The 14,654-nt window shown below is 45.6% G+C and overlaps 2 protein-coding genes across 2 annotated transcripts; both read left to right on the top strand.

Moving 5' to 3' along the window:
* Positions 1-4,064: 4,064 nt before the first annotated feature.
* On the top strand, positions 4,065-6,747 carry LOC124140282. The gene is made up of 3 exons (XM_046507787.2): positions 4,065-4,221; positions 4,786-4,842; positions 6,365-6,747. Exons 1-3 carry the CDS (start codon positions 4,194-4,196, stop codon positions 6,664-6,666), a joined length of 387 nt encoding a protein of 128 aa, XP_046363743.1. The 5' UTR covers positions 4,065-4,193; the 3' UTR covers positions 6,667-6,747.
* A 149-nt stretch (positions 6,748-6,896) lies between these two features.
* Positions 6,897-11,116, top strand: LOC124140280. The gene is made up of 3 exons (XM_046507786.1): positions 6,897-7,016; positions 9,496-9,561; positions 10,708-11,116. The coding sequence occupies exons 1-3, from the start codon at positions 6,977-6,979 to the stop codon at positions 11,037-11,039; spliced, it is 438 nt and encodes a 145-aa protein (XP_046363742.1). The 5' UTR covers positions 6,897-6,976; the 3' UTR covers positions 11,040-11,116.
* Positions 11,117-14,654: the final 3,538 nt, after the last annotated feature.

The raw sequence follows: 14,654 nt of genomic DNA, 5'->3' as shown, positions 1-14,654 counted from the left end.
CCATATCAAAGCCTCGTTTCTACATCTTCCCGAGGCAAGCGTGTCCACAAGCCAATATCAAAGCCTCGTTTCTACATCTTCCCGAACCAAGCGTGTCGAATTGCCTATATCAAGCCTAGTTTCTACATCTTCCCGGGGCCAAGCCTGTCGTATTGTCTATATCAAGCCTAGTTTCTACAACTTCCCGAGGCAATCGTGTCCACTAGCCTATATCAAAGCCTCGTTTCTACATCTTCCCGAAGGCAAACGTATCCACTAGCCTATATCAAAGCCTCGTTTCTACATCTTCCCGAGGCAAGCGTGTCCACTAGCCTATATCAAAGCCAAGTTTCTACATCTTCCCGAGGCAATCGTGTCCACAAGCCAATATCAAAGCCTCGTTTCTACATCTTCCCGAGGCAAGCGTGTCCACAAGCCTTTATCAAAGCCTAGTTTCTACATCTTCCCGAGGCAAGCGTGTCCACTAGCCTATATCAAAGCCTCGTTTCTACATCTTCCCGAGGCAAGAGTGTCCACTAGCCTATATCAAATCCTAGTTTCTACATCTTCCCGAGGCAAGCGTATCCACTAGCCTATATCAAAGCCTCGTTTCTACATCTTCCCGAGGCAAGCGTGTCCACTAGCCTATATCAAAGCCTAGTTTCTACATCTTCCCGAGGCAAACGTGTCTCCTAACCTTTATCAAAGCCTCGTTTCTACATCTTCCCGAGGCAAGCGTGTCCACTAGCCTATATCAAAGCCTCGTTTCTACATCTTCCCGAGGCAAGCGTGTCCACTAGCCTTTATCAAAGCCTAGTTTCCTCATCTTCCCGAGGCAAGCGTGTCCACGAGCCTATATCAAGCCTAGTTTCTACATCTTCCCGAGGCAAGCGTGTCCACTAGCCTATATCAAAGCCTCGTTTCTACACCTTCCTGAGGCAAGTGTGTCCACTAGCCTTTATCAAACCTCGTTTCTACATCTTCCCGAGGCAAGCGTGTCCACTAGCCTATATCAAAGCCTAGTTTCTACATCTTCCCGAGGCAAGCGTGTCCACTAGCCTATATCAAAGCCAAGTTTCTACATCTTCCCGAGGCAAGCGTGTCCACTAGCCTATATCAAAGCCTAGTTTCCTCATCTTCCCGAGGCAAGCGTGTCCACTAGCCTATATCAAAGCCTAGTTTCCTCATCTTCCCGAGGCAAGCTTGTCCACTAGCCTATATCAAAGCCTAGTTCCTCATCTTCCCGAGGCAAGCGTGTCCACTAGCCTATATCAAAGCCTAGTTTCTACATCTTCCCGAGGCAAGCGTGTCCACTAGCCTATATACAAAGCCTAGTTTCTACATCTTCCCGAGGCAAGCGTGTCCACTAGCCTATATCAAAGCCTAGTTTCTACATCTTCCCGAGGCAAGCGTGTCCACTAGCCTATATACAAAGCCTAGTTTCTACATCTTCCCGAGGCAAGCGTGTCCACTAGCCTATATCAAATCCTAGTTTCTACCCTTGTCACATCAAGGACACTCGCGTAGATCACGAGTTGTGCCCCTTGTAATGAAAACGCGTTCTCCAATCAGATCGCTGTTCTTATCTCATGTTGCTTCACAAAGATGGCGACTACCATAGACGACAACCTTGTCGATCAGATAACGAAAACATTCGCGATTTCACACATAGGCAATCGTTGGAGGGTTTAAAAGAAAAAGACATATTCGTGTCAACAAAGACAGGCAATCACTTTCATACAAAGGTGTACAGTCGTGGATGTTGATTTTGTGAAACGTTCTCTTACTGGACGATCGTAATCTCATTAAAACCAGATCTTAGTTCTCGCTATCGCTGAACAAAGATCTGAGGACATCCCATTACGGGTTTTGTCAGAACGACCTTTCATCCGACCAATCAGAGCGTAGCTTACCAGATCATGAAAGTGACAGTCGGAATGTGTTTTCTAATCATGCAACCTCGAAAACGTTTACACGGGGTATTTCGAACGTCAGTTACGGCCCGTACGACTGATTCTGTCAAAATTATCGTCTGTCTCTCGCTTCCGTGGGATAAACATTTGAACGGAGGAGGCGTTGCAAACTACGTTGGAAGCACTGCCATACAATCGCGACCATATATTGGACATTCCGGAATGTTCGTTGGCTTAGTTTCCAGATATTTAATCGAGAACTGTGTCAACATTTTTTTTCAAGCGTAGTTTGAAATGGAAGTCGCCAGGTTGAAACGAGTGCCGTAAAGCTCGGGGAAGCTGCTTTCTAATTGGCTGATGTCGACTTCTTGTTAGTTGTTTCAGTGGTCGGTCAAAGTTCGCGAGAGGTCGTTCTGCCGTGACCCGTAATGGGATGTCCTCAGATCTTTGTAGCGGTAGCGGGAACTAAGATCTGATTTTAATGAGATTGGGACTATCGATGTGTGCGATAGTCCAATTAAATTTAGCACAGGAAAGTGGGCTTGATATGGAAAGGGTGGAAAGAAGACTTTGATAAAAGCTAGTTGACGCCCTTGCCTCGGGAAGATGGCACACATCCAACCAACCGCGGAATCTGAAGCTCAGAGACTGATTGCAAACGGTCCTGACAAGTCCTGCACATTGGATTCAATGATGGCTGCTAAAAAAGCTCATGATGATATTCTGCGAAGGACTTCGGTATTCCCCGTACACTGGTATACCCTGATACAATTTTCCAACAATACATACTGCGATACTATCTAAATGGGTCGGTATGTTGAGAAAAGACGTAAATGTTACCTGAACTCACTGAACGCATTGCTGCCTCCCGTTTGAAAGTTCATAGGACAGACCATGGAAGCAAGAAATGCTGCAGAAACTGTCCTGAGAGAGCGTGTTCTTATCAAACAGAAGACACTGATGGAGCATCCATACGTCTCCTGTTGGGGACTGGTCATTTATTGTAAGGGGGGGGGGGGGGGGAGTGGAGGATGAGAGAGAGGGGATCGCCAAAATTCATCTATATGAAAACCGATCATATACAGAAATGGATTACGAGTAACTGCTCAAACTTATCCATAGCAAAATAGATCTTCCACAACACCTGCAGTGACGGTCTGTGCAACACCTGACTACTTACAAGACTATCGTCCTTGTCTTCAAATGTCTATGGACAAGCTCCTGTGTATCAAGACTCTCTCCTGTAACGTCCCCAACAATCTCGATCGATCAGATCAGGTGATCAGTGTCAAGTAAAGGTGCCCTGGGAAGCACAAATATATATAGTTTCCTGATCGCTTCTTTGAAAGGGCAGGACCCTACGTCTGGTACGAGCTCCCCCTTCAAGTGATGACTTCTTCCAAGTTGCCCATCATGTTTCCTATTCGCCAGTGTCAGGGAAGATTTACTTCTTTAGGGTGAGTGAGTGAGTATCGCTTTACTCCGCTTTTAGCAAAACCACGCGACGGACACCAGAAATGGATTTCACATTTCTCATTTTCAACTAGTGAGTGAGTGAGTATGGTTTTACGCCGCTTTTAGCAATATTCCAGCAATATCACGGCGGGGAACACCAGAAATGGGCTTCACACATTGTACCCATGTCGGGAATCGAACCCGGGTCTTCGGCGTGACGAGCGAACGCTTTAACAACTAGGCTACCCGACCGCCCCTTTTCAACTAGTAATGAGGACAGGGTCCTTTGATAAGTTCTCATTGTGTTAATAACTGACTCACCTTGACTGTCTCAAATGAAGACAAAAGAGACAAAGTGTGCGTGCGTGTGTGTTTCTGGTGTGTGTGTGCGTTAGTGATTGTAATTGAGCAATAACATGGGGAGTGCATATTTGGCGCAAAAATAGAATTATTATTAACATTGGGACGGGCACACGAGTTAGCCCAGTGGCTCGTCACGGGTAGTTCAGGATCCGAGTCCCAACACAGACATATTACCACCCACCCGAACCAACCCACCCCGTCCCAACCCGTCGTAATACTGCCATCACTTAGTCCTTGTGTACCACTCCCAGCATTAGCTACAGCGGTGGCCTCAGTAGCTTCACATCTTGCAGGTCGAAACAGGTCCCCCACTTAATTGCGCCCTGATTATGACAGTTAATGTGAAGTAATGACACCTCTCCATCGTGTGACCGTGGAGCACTGTGAGATGCGAGGGGGCGAGATGCAGTACTAGATATATCTACTCGCCTCCCGCCGGACGAGACACAGTCACAGACACCCTGGCCAGGATTAACCTAGAACATGATGTTGGCTTTCGTTGCATTCACAGGTCAGTGACCTTTTGTCCATCTGGAACTGCAGGGGGGAAATCTCTCTCTCTCTCTCTCTCTCTCTCTCTCTCTCTCTCTCTCTCTCTCTCTCTCTCTCTCTCTCTCTCTCTATCTATCTATCTCCCTCTCTCTCTCTCGCTCTCTCTTCTTCGATCTCTCGATCTCTCTCTCTCGACCGCCTCCGTGATCTAATGGTAGGGCGTCCGCCCGGAGAGCGGAAGGTCCGGGGTTCGATCCCCGGCCGCGTCATACCAAAAGACGTTAAAAGATGGTACTTGTTGTTACCCTGTCTGACGCTCGTCATTAAGGGGCTAAAACAAGGACTGGTCGGCTCGGAGTCAGTACACTGTGTCTGAGTGGGGTATTCAAGTACAAGTACTAGTGCAAGCAGCCACACACATACATACACGTGCATGCACGTCGCTATATAAGTGCAATAATCTTGGACGCGACGTTAAACCCCATTTCACCTCACCTCTCTCTCTCTCTCTTTCATGATAGTAGTTATACATCCTGTTTGTGTTCTATCTGCTTCCACTCTACGTTATCACTGGTGATTTCAGTGCTGCTGGGTCTCGTACTGGGGGCAGGCTCGGACCAAGAGGCAGAGTCGGTCGCTGGTGAGTATATCTACTGTACAATGAAACCTCTTTAATGTGGACCCCTTCAGCGAGGACATCCCGCCTTCCAGATGTCTGCTCTTGGGTACGTTTAGAATTCCATAACTCGTTAATACGGACATTTGTTAATCCGAAATATTTCTGTCCGGAATAACGGTATTTTACCGTACACACCAGCTGCTAAAGGGCACGCGGCACCAGGTACGGAGCCTCATCCTTTGAAAACGCCCCTCGGCACAGTTAACTGAAACACGGTCCGTCAGGCGCTGGATCTCTTGACCTGAGGTCAATCAGACACAAAGCCGTATATGTACGTTTTTCTTGGTATTAGGAGACACGGGTGGCCAAGTCTTCTGGGGCACTGCAATTCGATGTACAGAGTTGCATCCCTTGGACACGCCACGAATGCCGGTTTGCCCCGATTGTGGTTCTGTTTGTCAGCACCATCCCCGTGCTCGTGGATTTCACTTAAGTGGTAAACTTTTAATACTTGCATCACTTCGGGTGTTCCTCCCTCAACAAGCTCACACGACGTAATGTAACTGGAATAATGTTCAAAGCTGCGTTAAACTCAACTCACTCACACTTAATACTTTTCCAGGCAAAAGATAGTATACATCGTTGGTGGCTAAAAATTAAACAAACAAAAAAATGTTCATTCAATGGCGATGTATTTGGTTCGGGTTTCATGGTTGCTTTTTAGAAATGCTGAACAATGACCCATGGGGTGGTAGTTAATATATCTAATAGCTCAATGGTGGGTTTAAGTCAACACTGTGAAGGTCAAGGTGTGATTGCAGCGTTAGAAATAACCAGGAACGCTCTGGCTAATGGTCGTTAATTATACTAGTTAGCACTTCTGAATCTGAACAAGCCGGCACATAGTTGTAAAGCACGGGCCCGTTTCACAAAGCGATCTTAGCTATACGTATTTGCCATGATTTAACATACACTTACGATACTCGATAAACTAAGATCGCTTTGTGAAACGGGCCTCAGTTGTAAATTGGGTGTTCTGTAACACAAAATGGTAAAATAGCCAATGTAATTCATCTCACGCGGGAGTTGATATTCTGTCAGACTGTGCGCTTAAAGTCGTCACAATTTTATAGATGCTCATAATATCAACCACTCTTTTGTCTGGCCCAGACACAATTATATGCAGGCCCCCGTAACGTAGCTGGAAAACTAGTCATTGGGTCGAAAAACAACAAACACTCGTAGAAAGTTAATGAGAATCTTTCCACATGTTTCGACCCGTGAAGATTCCGGGGAAGAATAGGTCTTCAGCAACCCATGCTTGCCGTAAAAGGTGACTAACGGGATCGGGTGGTCAGGCTCGCTGACTTGGTTGATGCATGTCATCGATCCCAATTGTGTGGATCGATGCTCATGATATTAATCACTGGATTGTCTGGTCCAGACTCGATTATTTACAGACCGCCGTCATATAGCTGGAATATTGCTGAGTGCGGCGTTAAACAACAAACAAACCAACCAACCAACCATCCAAATGTTTCAGGTAGAGTGAGAGATGCACTACATTCTGTCGCCGCTTCCATTAGCTCTGCAGATGTCTTGAAACGCGCCCCCCATTGGGACATGTCGAGGGACCCGGATTTTGAGAGTGAGGACGTCCCCGGTGATGACTGGGACAACGGAGGCTGGGGGAACGGTGACGTCAGTCGAGATGTCAACCCAGACGTCCCTGACAAAGCACATGGCGAAAAGTCTGAAACATGGTCTCTTGGCAACGGTGATAGCATTGAAATTAGCCAGTTGGGCGATGAAGGCAGCGTCAATGAAGAGTGGTGGGGCGTCTAATCACGTCACATACAGATGACGTTGTTCAATAACGTCACATGCTGGCCAGCTTACGCGTTGAATAAAACATATACTCATTCACCCATGTTGTGTGCTTCCTAAACCTAAAGGTCAGGTGGTGCGATCATCCTCAATCTTCTCTCGGTTGCCCGGGGGGGGGGGGGGGGGGCATGACCTAACAATGTTAATTGATTCGATTATCAGAAATGAGCGACTTCCTGCCAGTAATGGCGGCAGCGACCTTCAGCGAACGGAGGGTAATTTTAGGTCATTTTGGCTGCCTGCTTTGTGGACGTAGCTTGTCTTCATCATGAGGGCGTGTATCGTCGCGGGGACGGCCTTGATACTAGGTAGGTAAACAACAATGGAATAGAGAATAAGGTAATACACTGTTGGTTAATTGATATGTGTGAAATCATGTAATATACAGTTCTACAGTATTGATAAAAGGATAATTTATACAGTGTATACAATGGTAGGGAAATAACGTATATGCATATCGTTTATATACTGGTATGTATATAAACATGTTATATCGATGGTCATGTTGTTCATGCAGAGGAGCACCAAGGCGCTGTAGTTTGCAGTGCAGAGTTGCGTCCCTTGGGTATGCCACAATTTGTCCTGATTATGTATCTAGGTTTGTCAGCACCATACCCCTGCTCGTGGGTTTCACCAAATTGGTAAACCTCAAAGACCTGTACCACTTTGGGCTTTCCGCCCACATTACAGCTGACACGCCGGGATATAACTGGAATATTGTTCAAAGCGGCGTTGATCAAAGTTGTTTCACACCAGCATCTGACTTCCTCTGCAGTTATATAGGTTAAAGAAGATTTAGCTAAACCTTTACACCTCACATATAACCGCAATAAGGCCCGGGATACCGGATAACCATCTTCCCGAGGCGAGTGAGTTAACTGACTATAAAAGTCCAGTTTCCACCCTTGCCGAACAAGGCTGGTATTATGGAGTTACGTTTTGGCTGGACCCGTTTTATCACAATATAAATCTTGATTATCAATCAGATCGTCTTAACTGGGCGCCGCCATTTAGTTTGAAGCAAATGCAAGTGATACGAGAGGTGGAATTTGATTGGTACATTGGAGAGGCATAGAAGGGACATAACTCGTAATAGCCACTGGTGGTGCTACGATCGAGCCCAAGAATTCCAGCCTAGTTCGGCAAGGGTGGAAACTAGACTTTTAAAGTCAGTAAACTCTCTTGCCTCGGGAAGATAAGAGGCCCCTAGCAAGAAGCAACCGAATGGATCGCTGGTCAGGCTTTGCGTGCAATCGTACCCGGACGGCGTGGATCATTGCTCACAATATCGATCACTGGATTGTCTGGTGATTATTTACATGTCACCGTCTTTTTGATGGAATATTGCTGAGTGCGGCGTTAAGCAACAGACACATTTACACTGTACATAAATAATGTCGGAATTACCCCCCGCGCCTCGTCGTCGTCTCCTCGTTGGGACAATAGGACATTACAATGTGCCTATCGTAAGAGCGGACTAACGTTATTATGGTGTGGTATGTATTATGCGACCTCTCTGGCTGCCGCCGTGCCCGGATGGCGTGGTCACACTATTCACCTCTATTTTGTCGTGTCCACGTTCAATAACTGCACTTGCAGCCATGGCGAAGATGGCACATCCCTTCTCTATCATAGTAGAGCACACTTAACGGATTTCTTTTCTACCTTCAGTTTGGAAAACAATCCATTCTGATTGGTCAGTCAGAGGTTACAAATCACAATAACCACCTCTAAATAAAACAACTGCTTTGACGACCGCATTACCGCGGAAGATAATATCTATATATTTTTCTTAGTCATTTTCGATAGGCATTTTGAAATAATAATGTGTACAAATGTAGACAGCAACCTCAGAGTTGCGGCTACTACAGTATTCCAAGTATGTGTGGCATCAGATGTTGACAGAAAACACTGCAGAAATCGAATAAGAGAGTGTATTTAAAGTTTAGGAACAACAAAGAGGTGAGGTGAAATGGGGTTTAACGTCGCGTCCAAGATTATTGCACTTATATAGCGACGTGCATGCACGTATGTGTGTGGCTGCTTGTACTAGTTCGGACTGATGCCGATTTATAGTGCTAGCACACTAAAATATCATGCCGCAGTTTAACATGAATACCCCACTCAGACACAGTATACTGACTCCGAGACGACCAGCCCTTGTTTTAGCCCCTTAATGCCAGACATGGTTACAACAAGTACCATCTTTTAACGTCTTTTGGTATGACGCGGCCGGTGACCGAACCCCGGACCTTCCGCTCTCCGGGCGGACGCTCTACCACTAGACCACGGAGGCGGTTCGGGAACAACAAAGAACCTTGCAATTATGACGTGCGGTGAAGAACTAAACCGTGCAAGGCGTGCTTCATTCTTAGGGCGTCACAATTTCATTGCATGCATATATAAGGTAAGGTACAATGAAATACAAAGTTTGATCATATACAGCGTCATGCTTTGTTCAACGGCAATTACGGCTTCCTAATTCAGATCAACAAACCACTCCAAACATTGTATGAAGAGTTGCGCTTCACTGAACATCTTCACTAAAGTTTGCGTTACATTTTGTCCCGGCATAATGGTGCTAAACATACTGTGTTTTAATATGGAGCTGGGTTACATGTAGATTTAGCATTTGTGTTCGGTTCCAATTCAGTTCTATGTTAGATCTAAGTAACCTTACTCTAGCTTGTAAACACAGTATGTCCCTCGCGCACTTCAATGTTCTGATGTACATGAAACAAGTCATGCAGAAATCTTTTCTTAACTTTTCTTTGAATTGCGTTGCAGCAACAGTAGTGTTGTGTGACGTCACAAAGGTGAAGACGTCAGAGGTCGCTGATGGTTCCCTTCCTGGTAAGTAATCACACATTATCACACACGATCACACATTATCACACGGTATTCCACACTATTACATATGGTCACAAGTTATCACATGATCACACATTATCACACGGTATTTGTTTGAGACAGAATAGGTTTTTATTAGGTGTTTCAACCATACAATATTTTTCTCAGTATTTTTCGAAAAGAAAAAGTCAGTTTCAGGAACAGATTACTATTTCACATTACAGTAAAGTACGGTTATAACGAACTCAAAGGGACTACTAATTTTAGTTCGTTATAACCGTAGTTCGTTATAAGCATATATACAGCATAACTACAGCAAATAGTCGGGACCAAAGAAGTAAGTTCGTTCTATCAGTCAGTTCGTTATAAGCGTGTTCGTTATAACCGTAGTTTACTACATTATACTTTGTTTGTTGTTGCTGTTCCTGCTATATGACGGCGGTCTGTAAATAATCGAGTCTGAACCCGACGATCCAGTGATTGACATCATGAGCATCGATCTACACAACTGGGATACGATGACATGCATCAACCAAGTCAGCGAGCCTGACCACCTGATCCCGTTAGTCGCCTCTTACGACAAGCATAGTCGCTTTTTACGGCAAGCATGGGTTGCTGAAGACCTATTCTACCCCGGATATTTTATATCTGAGGAACACCGTGTGTGCGTTGTATATCGGGTACAGGCCTAAGTTATGCTTGAATAACACAAGATGAATCTGGTCAACCCCTGTTGCCAGAAATGTGGTAACGTCTTTTGACTCAGTTCAGTCAAATTTTTATGATCGAACACACGTAGATTTCACTAACGCGATCTATAATACAGTCGTAGGCTATCTCCAAATATGTATGTCTTCAGCGCCATCTGTACAGTCCGTATCACCAGTGGAACGCTCAGCCATTCAATACTCTTGTCTTGGAACAGCCTGGTCAGCAGGATAGCTTTGTGGTTGGAACATATTTTCGTCACAGCCTAGCAACCGGGGATTCCCTACATTGGCACAATGGGTGAAGTCCACTGGCGTCAAATCACACTTGCCATTGCAACATATCATTTGATATCTTGGTAGGCAAACAAACAAACAAACATAATATTAAAGGGTTTATGCCTTTAGACCAGTCACACAAATGCTTTCTCCCCTGTTTCAGATCACCTAGTTCGCTCTGTTGAAGCTGCAAAGGCGTTTCTCCGGAAGCGGAAGTCAACTGACGCCATTGCGGGGGACCAGAAAAAGCGAGGCTGGGAGTTTGACGATGACGAGGAGGAGGAGGAGGAGGAGGAGGAGGAGGAGGATTGGGATGTTAATGGGAGGTACATCGGGAGTAGATACCGCTTCCGGACCCACTCAAGGTACCCCAGCAGGATTAACCTTGGCAGGATTAACCTTGGCAGGATAAACTCAAGATACCCTAACTATGGTTACAAACGTCGCCATGGCAACAGGCCTAACTACCGGTACCGAGGTAGAGGCAGGCGATAGCTACCCAGTAGGTGGCGCTATAAGCAAAGACGTCGTCCTGTTGGGTCACATATTCAGCAATAAATCGGTCGAAACTCTCAGCAAGTTCTGTTGTGAAGAACTTGTGAATATCTCTCCTGGATATTTCTGCCGTTATCATGAATATGACATTTCCACTCCAGGGTCCCGATCAACAAAGCGTTCGTAGCGCTACGACATTCGTAGGCCTTTGAAAAACTAGAGTGGCGATAGGTCGTAACGCTACGAGATACGCTTAGATCTGATCACTATTTTCAAATGTAAATTTCGTGCATTGAAGTATTTCATGTTGCACGGCACTATATGTTCATTTTGACTGATATACAGTAAACTACGGTTATAACGAACCCAAAGGGACCACTTATTTTAGTTCGTTATAACCGTAGTTCGTTATAAGCATATATACAGCATAACTACAGCAATTTTTAGGGACAAAAAAGTAAGTTTCTTATATCCGTCAGTTCGTTATAGGCGTGTTCGTTATAACCGTAGTTTACTGTAGTGTCACAAAGGGGTATTTTGTCTTTGATAGAGTTAATGTCAGTGAACTTTGACATTTTCTTGGGAAACTGAAAAGCAAAACGACAAGGCATTTCAACGGTGCCATAATATTGGACACGGTATTGGCAACATGGCATCACTAAAGATCGTCAAAGATCACTCACTCCTTATCACCACAGCAGCCCCAGATCGCCATATCCGGGTCATCGTGTAGACGTGTGTCCCTTCGGAACAGGACAATCACTGCAGTGAGTGAGTGAGTTGGGTTTAGCGCCGCTTTTAAAAGTATTGCAGCTATATCACGGCGTGACAGCTTAATGTGGGAGGAAAGCCCAAACTGATGCAGGTCTCGGACGTTTACCACTTCGGTGAAACCCACGAGCACGGGTATGGTGCTGACAAACCTTGAAACATAATCGGGACGAACCGGGATTCGAACCCACAATCATAGGTTTCTTGCGTGCCCAAGGGACGCCACTCTGCACAGCGAATCGCGGCGCCATAGACGACTGGGCCACCCGTGCCCCCGACACTCACTGCAACAGAATGTTCTGCTTTACGTCGCGTATCTGCCCAAGAGCAAGGAAGCCCTACATTGGCGTTATTTTACCTCAACGTAATCGACAACAGCGACTGCAGGGGCGGTGGGGTAGCCTAGTGGTTAAAGCGTTCGCTGGTCAGGCTGATAACCCGGGTTTGATTCCCCAAATGGGTACAATGTGTGAAGTCCATTTCTGGTGTCCCCCGCCGTGATACTGCTGGTCTATTGCTAAAAGCGGTGTAAAACAATACTCACTCACTCAGCGGCTGCAGGTGTGTCTAATACATCATCAGTGTCTTCCCCAGCGTTGGCGTCGCGTTTTCTATAGTATAAAATGTCGTGTTCTTCTTATTGAGTTGCGAACCAAACGGCGACAAGTTCGGTGGGGGAAGCGTCATAGTGTAGGGGGTCATCTCTAAAGGCGAAGAACAGTTCATGTTAGTCAGGGCAACTTAACAGGTGTGCGTTATCGTGACGTCTTCAAGTACCAGGCTCCATTTTTCTGCATGACAATGCTCGTCCCCACGCAGCATGCATCTGTGCTGATTTCCTGATAGCTCAGAAAACAAATGTACTGCTGTGGCCGTCAAGGTCACCGGATCTCAGCCCAGTTGTGCATTTGTGGGACAGACGATTACATCAACGTCCACGAGGGCTACATAATCTGCAGCAACTTCTTCAAGCTCTTCAGGAGGAATGGCTACCATTCCACATGGTTTCATGAGCAGGTGTGCAGTCACCCAGGTCAATGGTGGACAAATACGGAACTAGACTGTACGCCTGTTGTGCTTCAAATAGTCATGTGACTAGTACGTGCAAAGATTTCTCCGTTTTTGATTGATGAACTTTGTAATCTCCCAAACACGGAGATATATTGATTTTAAAGATTCGAATACCTCATAAAATGATTTTCGGTCGGAGTATTAGAAATACATTTAATGTTCGCGTTCAATAAATTCGCGTTACGTGTTTTTAAGCCCCGGGTATTTCATTCGCAATATCAAATGTCGAGCAATAATTTCGTACATGGAAATTTTCCTTTGTCGCTATTGGAGGGTTATTTTGTTTGTTTCTTGTTTAACGCCGCACTCAGCAATATCCCAGCTATATAATCGAGTCTGGAACAGACAATCCAGTGATGGACATCATGAGCATCAATTCACTCAATTGGGATACGCATCATGCATCAACCTAGTCAGCCTGAGCCTGAGCATCCGATCCCTTTAGTCGCCTCTTACGACCAGCATATGTTGATATGGACCATCATATGTTGATATGGACCAGCATATGTTGATATGGACCAGCATATGTTGATATGGACCAGCATATGTTGATATGTACCATCATATGTTGATATGGACCAGCATATGTTGATATGTACCATCATATGTTGATATGGACCAGCATATGTTGATATGGACCATCATATGTTGATATAGACCAGCATATGTTGATATGGACCATCATATGTTGATATGGACCAGCATATGTTGATATGTACCATCATATGTTGATATGGACCAGCATATGTTGATATGGACCAGCATATGTTGATATGGACCAATTCTAAAACGGAATCCCCACGGGGTTATTTGAAGCTAAAGGTTACAAATCGTTATATAGTTGTTATTAGGAAAAGCAGTACTGCCGTTAGTTCACATGCTCTGTTAACAGCCAGCATGGTAATTGGTCACCTCTCCTGATTCCTCTCAGGCACGTTCATTAGTAGACAGCAACGACTGTCCCTCCCACGGGCTCGGCATCAACATCGTCGCCAACGCAAGGTCAAACTGGGATAATGAGAAATTAAGCAAAATTATCGAGGGTTTACTCAAAGAGCGATAACTATTCGAAATATGTCAAAGTTGCCCCATGTATTTGTTTTTTGTATATTATATATAATGCTGCCAGTTACCATAAATCAGAATGGTAATATGTTGTTGATGACATCACCACTATTACGTGTTTAACCATGTGTTATTGGTGTAGGGCGTCACGTTCAAGATTACTCGTCGGGTGTCGGAGAGTTGTGACGCCAGACAGGTGACGGAGCCCTTGTCAAGACGGGAGACTGAGCACGTGTTGAGACGGGAGAGGGGGGACGTTATAATATGACGTCAGACAGGTGACGGGACAGGTGTAACAGGTGACGACAGACGGGTGACGGGACAGATGTTATAAGTGAGGCCAGACAAGTGACGGATCCCTTGTCAAGACGGGACATATGTTATACGCGAGGTCTGACGGGTGACGGGACAGATGTTATAGGTGACGACAGACAATTGACGAGACAGGTGGTGTAGGTGACGGGACAGATGTTATACGTGACGCCAGACGGGTGACGGGACAAATGTTATAGGTGACGACAGACAGGTGTTATACGTGACGCCAGACGGGTGACGGGACAGATGTTATACGTGACGACAGACAGGTGTTATACGTGACGCCAGACGGGGGACGGGACAGGTGTTATAGGTTACGACAGACAGGTGTTATACGTGACGCCAGACGGGGGACGGGACAGGTGTTATAGGTTACGACAGACAGGTGTTATA

This window comes from Haliotis rufescens, unplaced genomic scaffold (assembly GCF_023055435.1).
Source record: "Haliotis rufescens isolate VD_foot unplaced genomic scaffold, xgHalRufe1.0.p SCAF_15, whole genome shotgun sequence".
In the NCBI taxonomy this organism is placed as follows: Eukaryota; Metazoa; Mollusca; class Gastropoda; order Lepetellida; family Haliotidae; genus Haliotis; species Haliotis rufescens.
Note: the sequence above shows the minus strand (reverse complement) of the source record. Positions and strands in the feature narration are given on the sequence as shown.

Excerpts from the sequence above, each read along its gene's own strand:
- LOC124140282 (XM_046507787.2), top strand. The coding sequence starts at position 4,194 with ATGATGTTGGCTTTCGTTGCATTCACAG. Across the intron at positions 4,222-4,785 it reads GGCTTTCGTTGCATTCACAG|TGCTGCTGGGTCTCGTACTG; the intron begins GTCAGTGACCTT and ends TGGTGATTTCAG. Across the intron at positions 4,843-6,364 it reads AGAGGCAGAGTCGGTCGCTG|GTAGAGTGAGAGATGCACTA; the intron begins GTGAGTATATCT and ends CAAATGTTTCAG.
- LOC124140280 (XM_046507786.1), top strand. The coding sequence starts at position 6,977 with ATGAGGGCGTGTATCGTCGCGGGGACGGCCTTGATACTAG. Across the intron at positions 7,017-9,495 it reads GGGGACGGCCTTGATACTAG|CAACAGTAGTGTTGTGTGAC; the intron begins GTAGGTAAACAA and ends ATTGCGTTGCAG. Across the intron at positions 9,562-10,707 it reads CGCTGATGGTTCCCTTCCTG|ATCACCTAGTTCGCTCTGTT; the intron begins GTAAGTAATCAC and ends CCCCTGTTTCAG.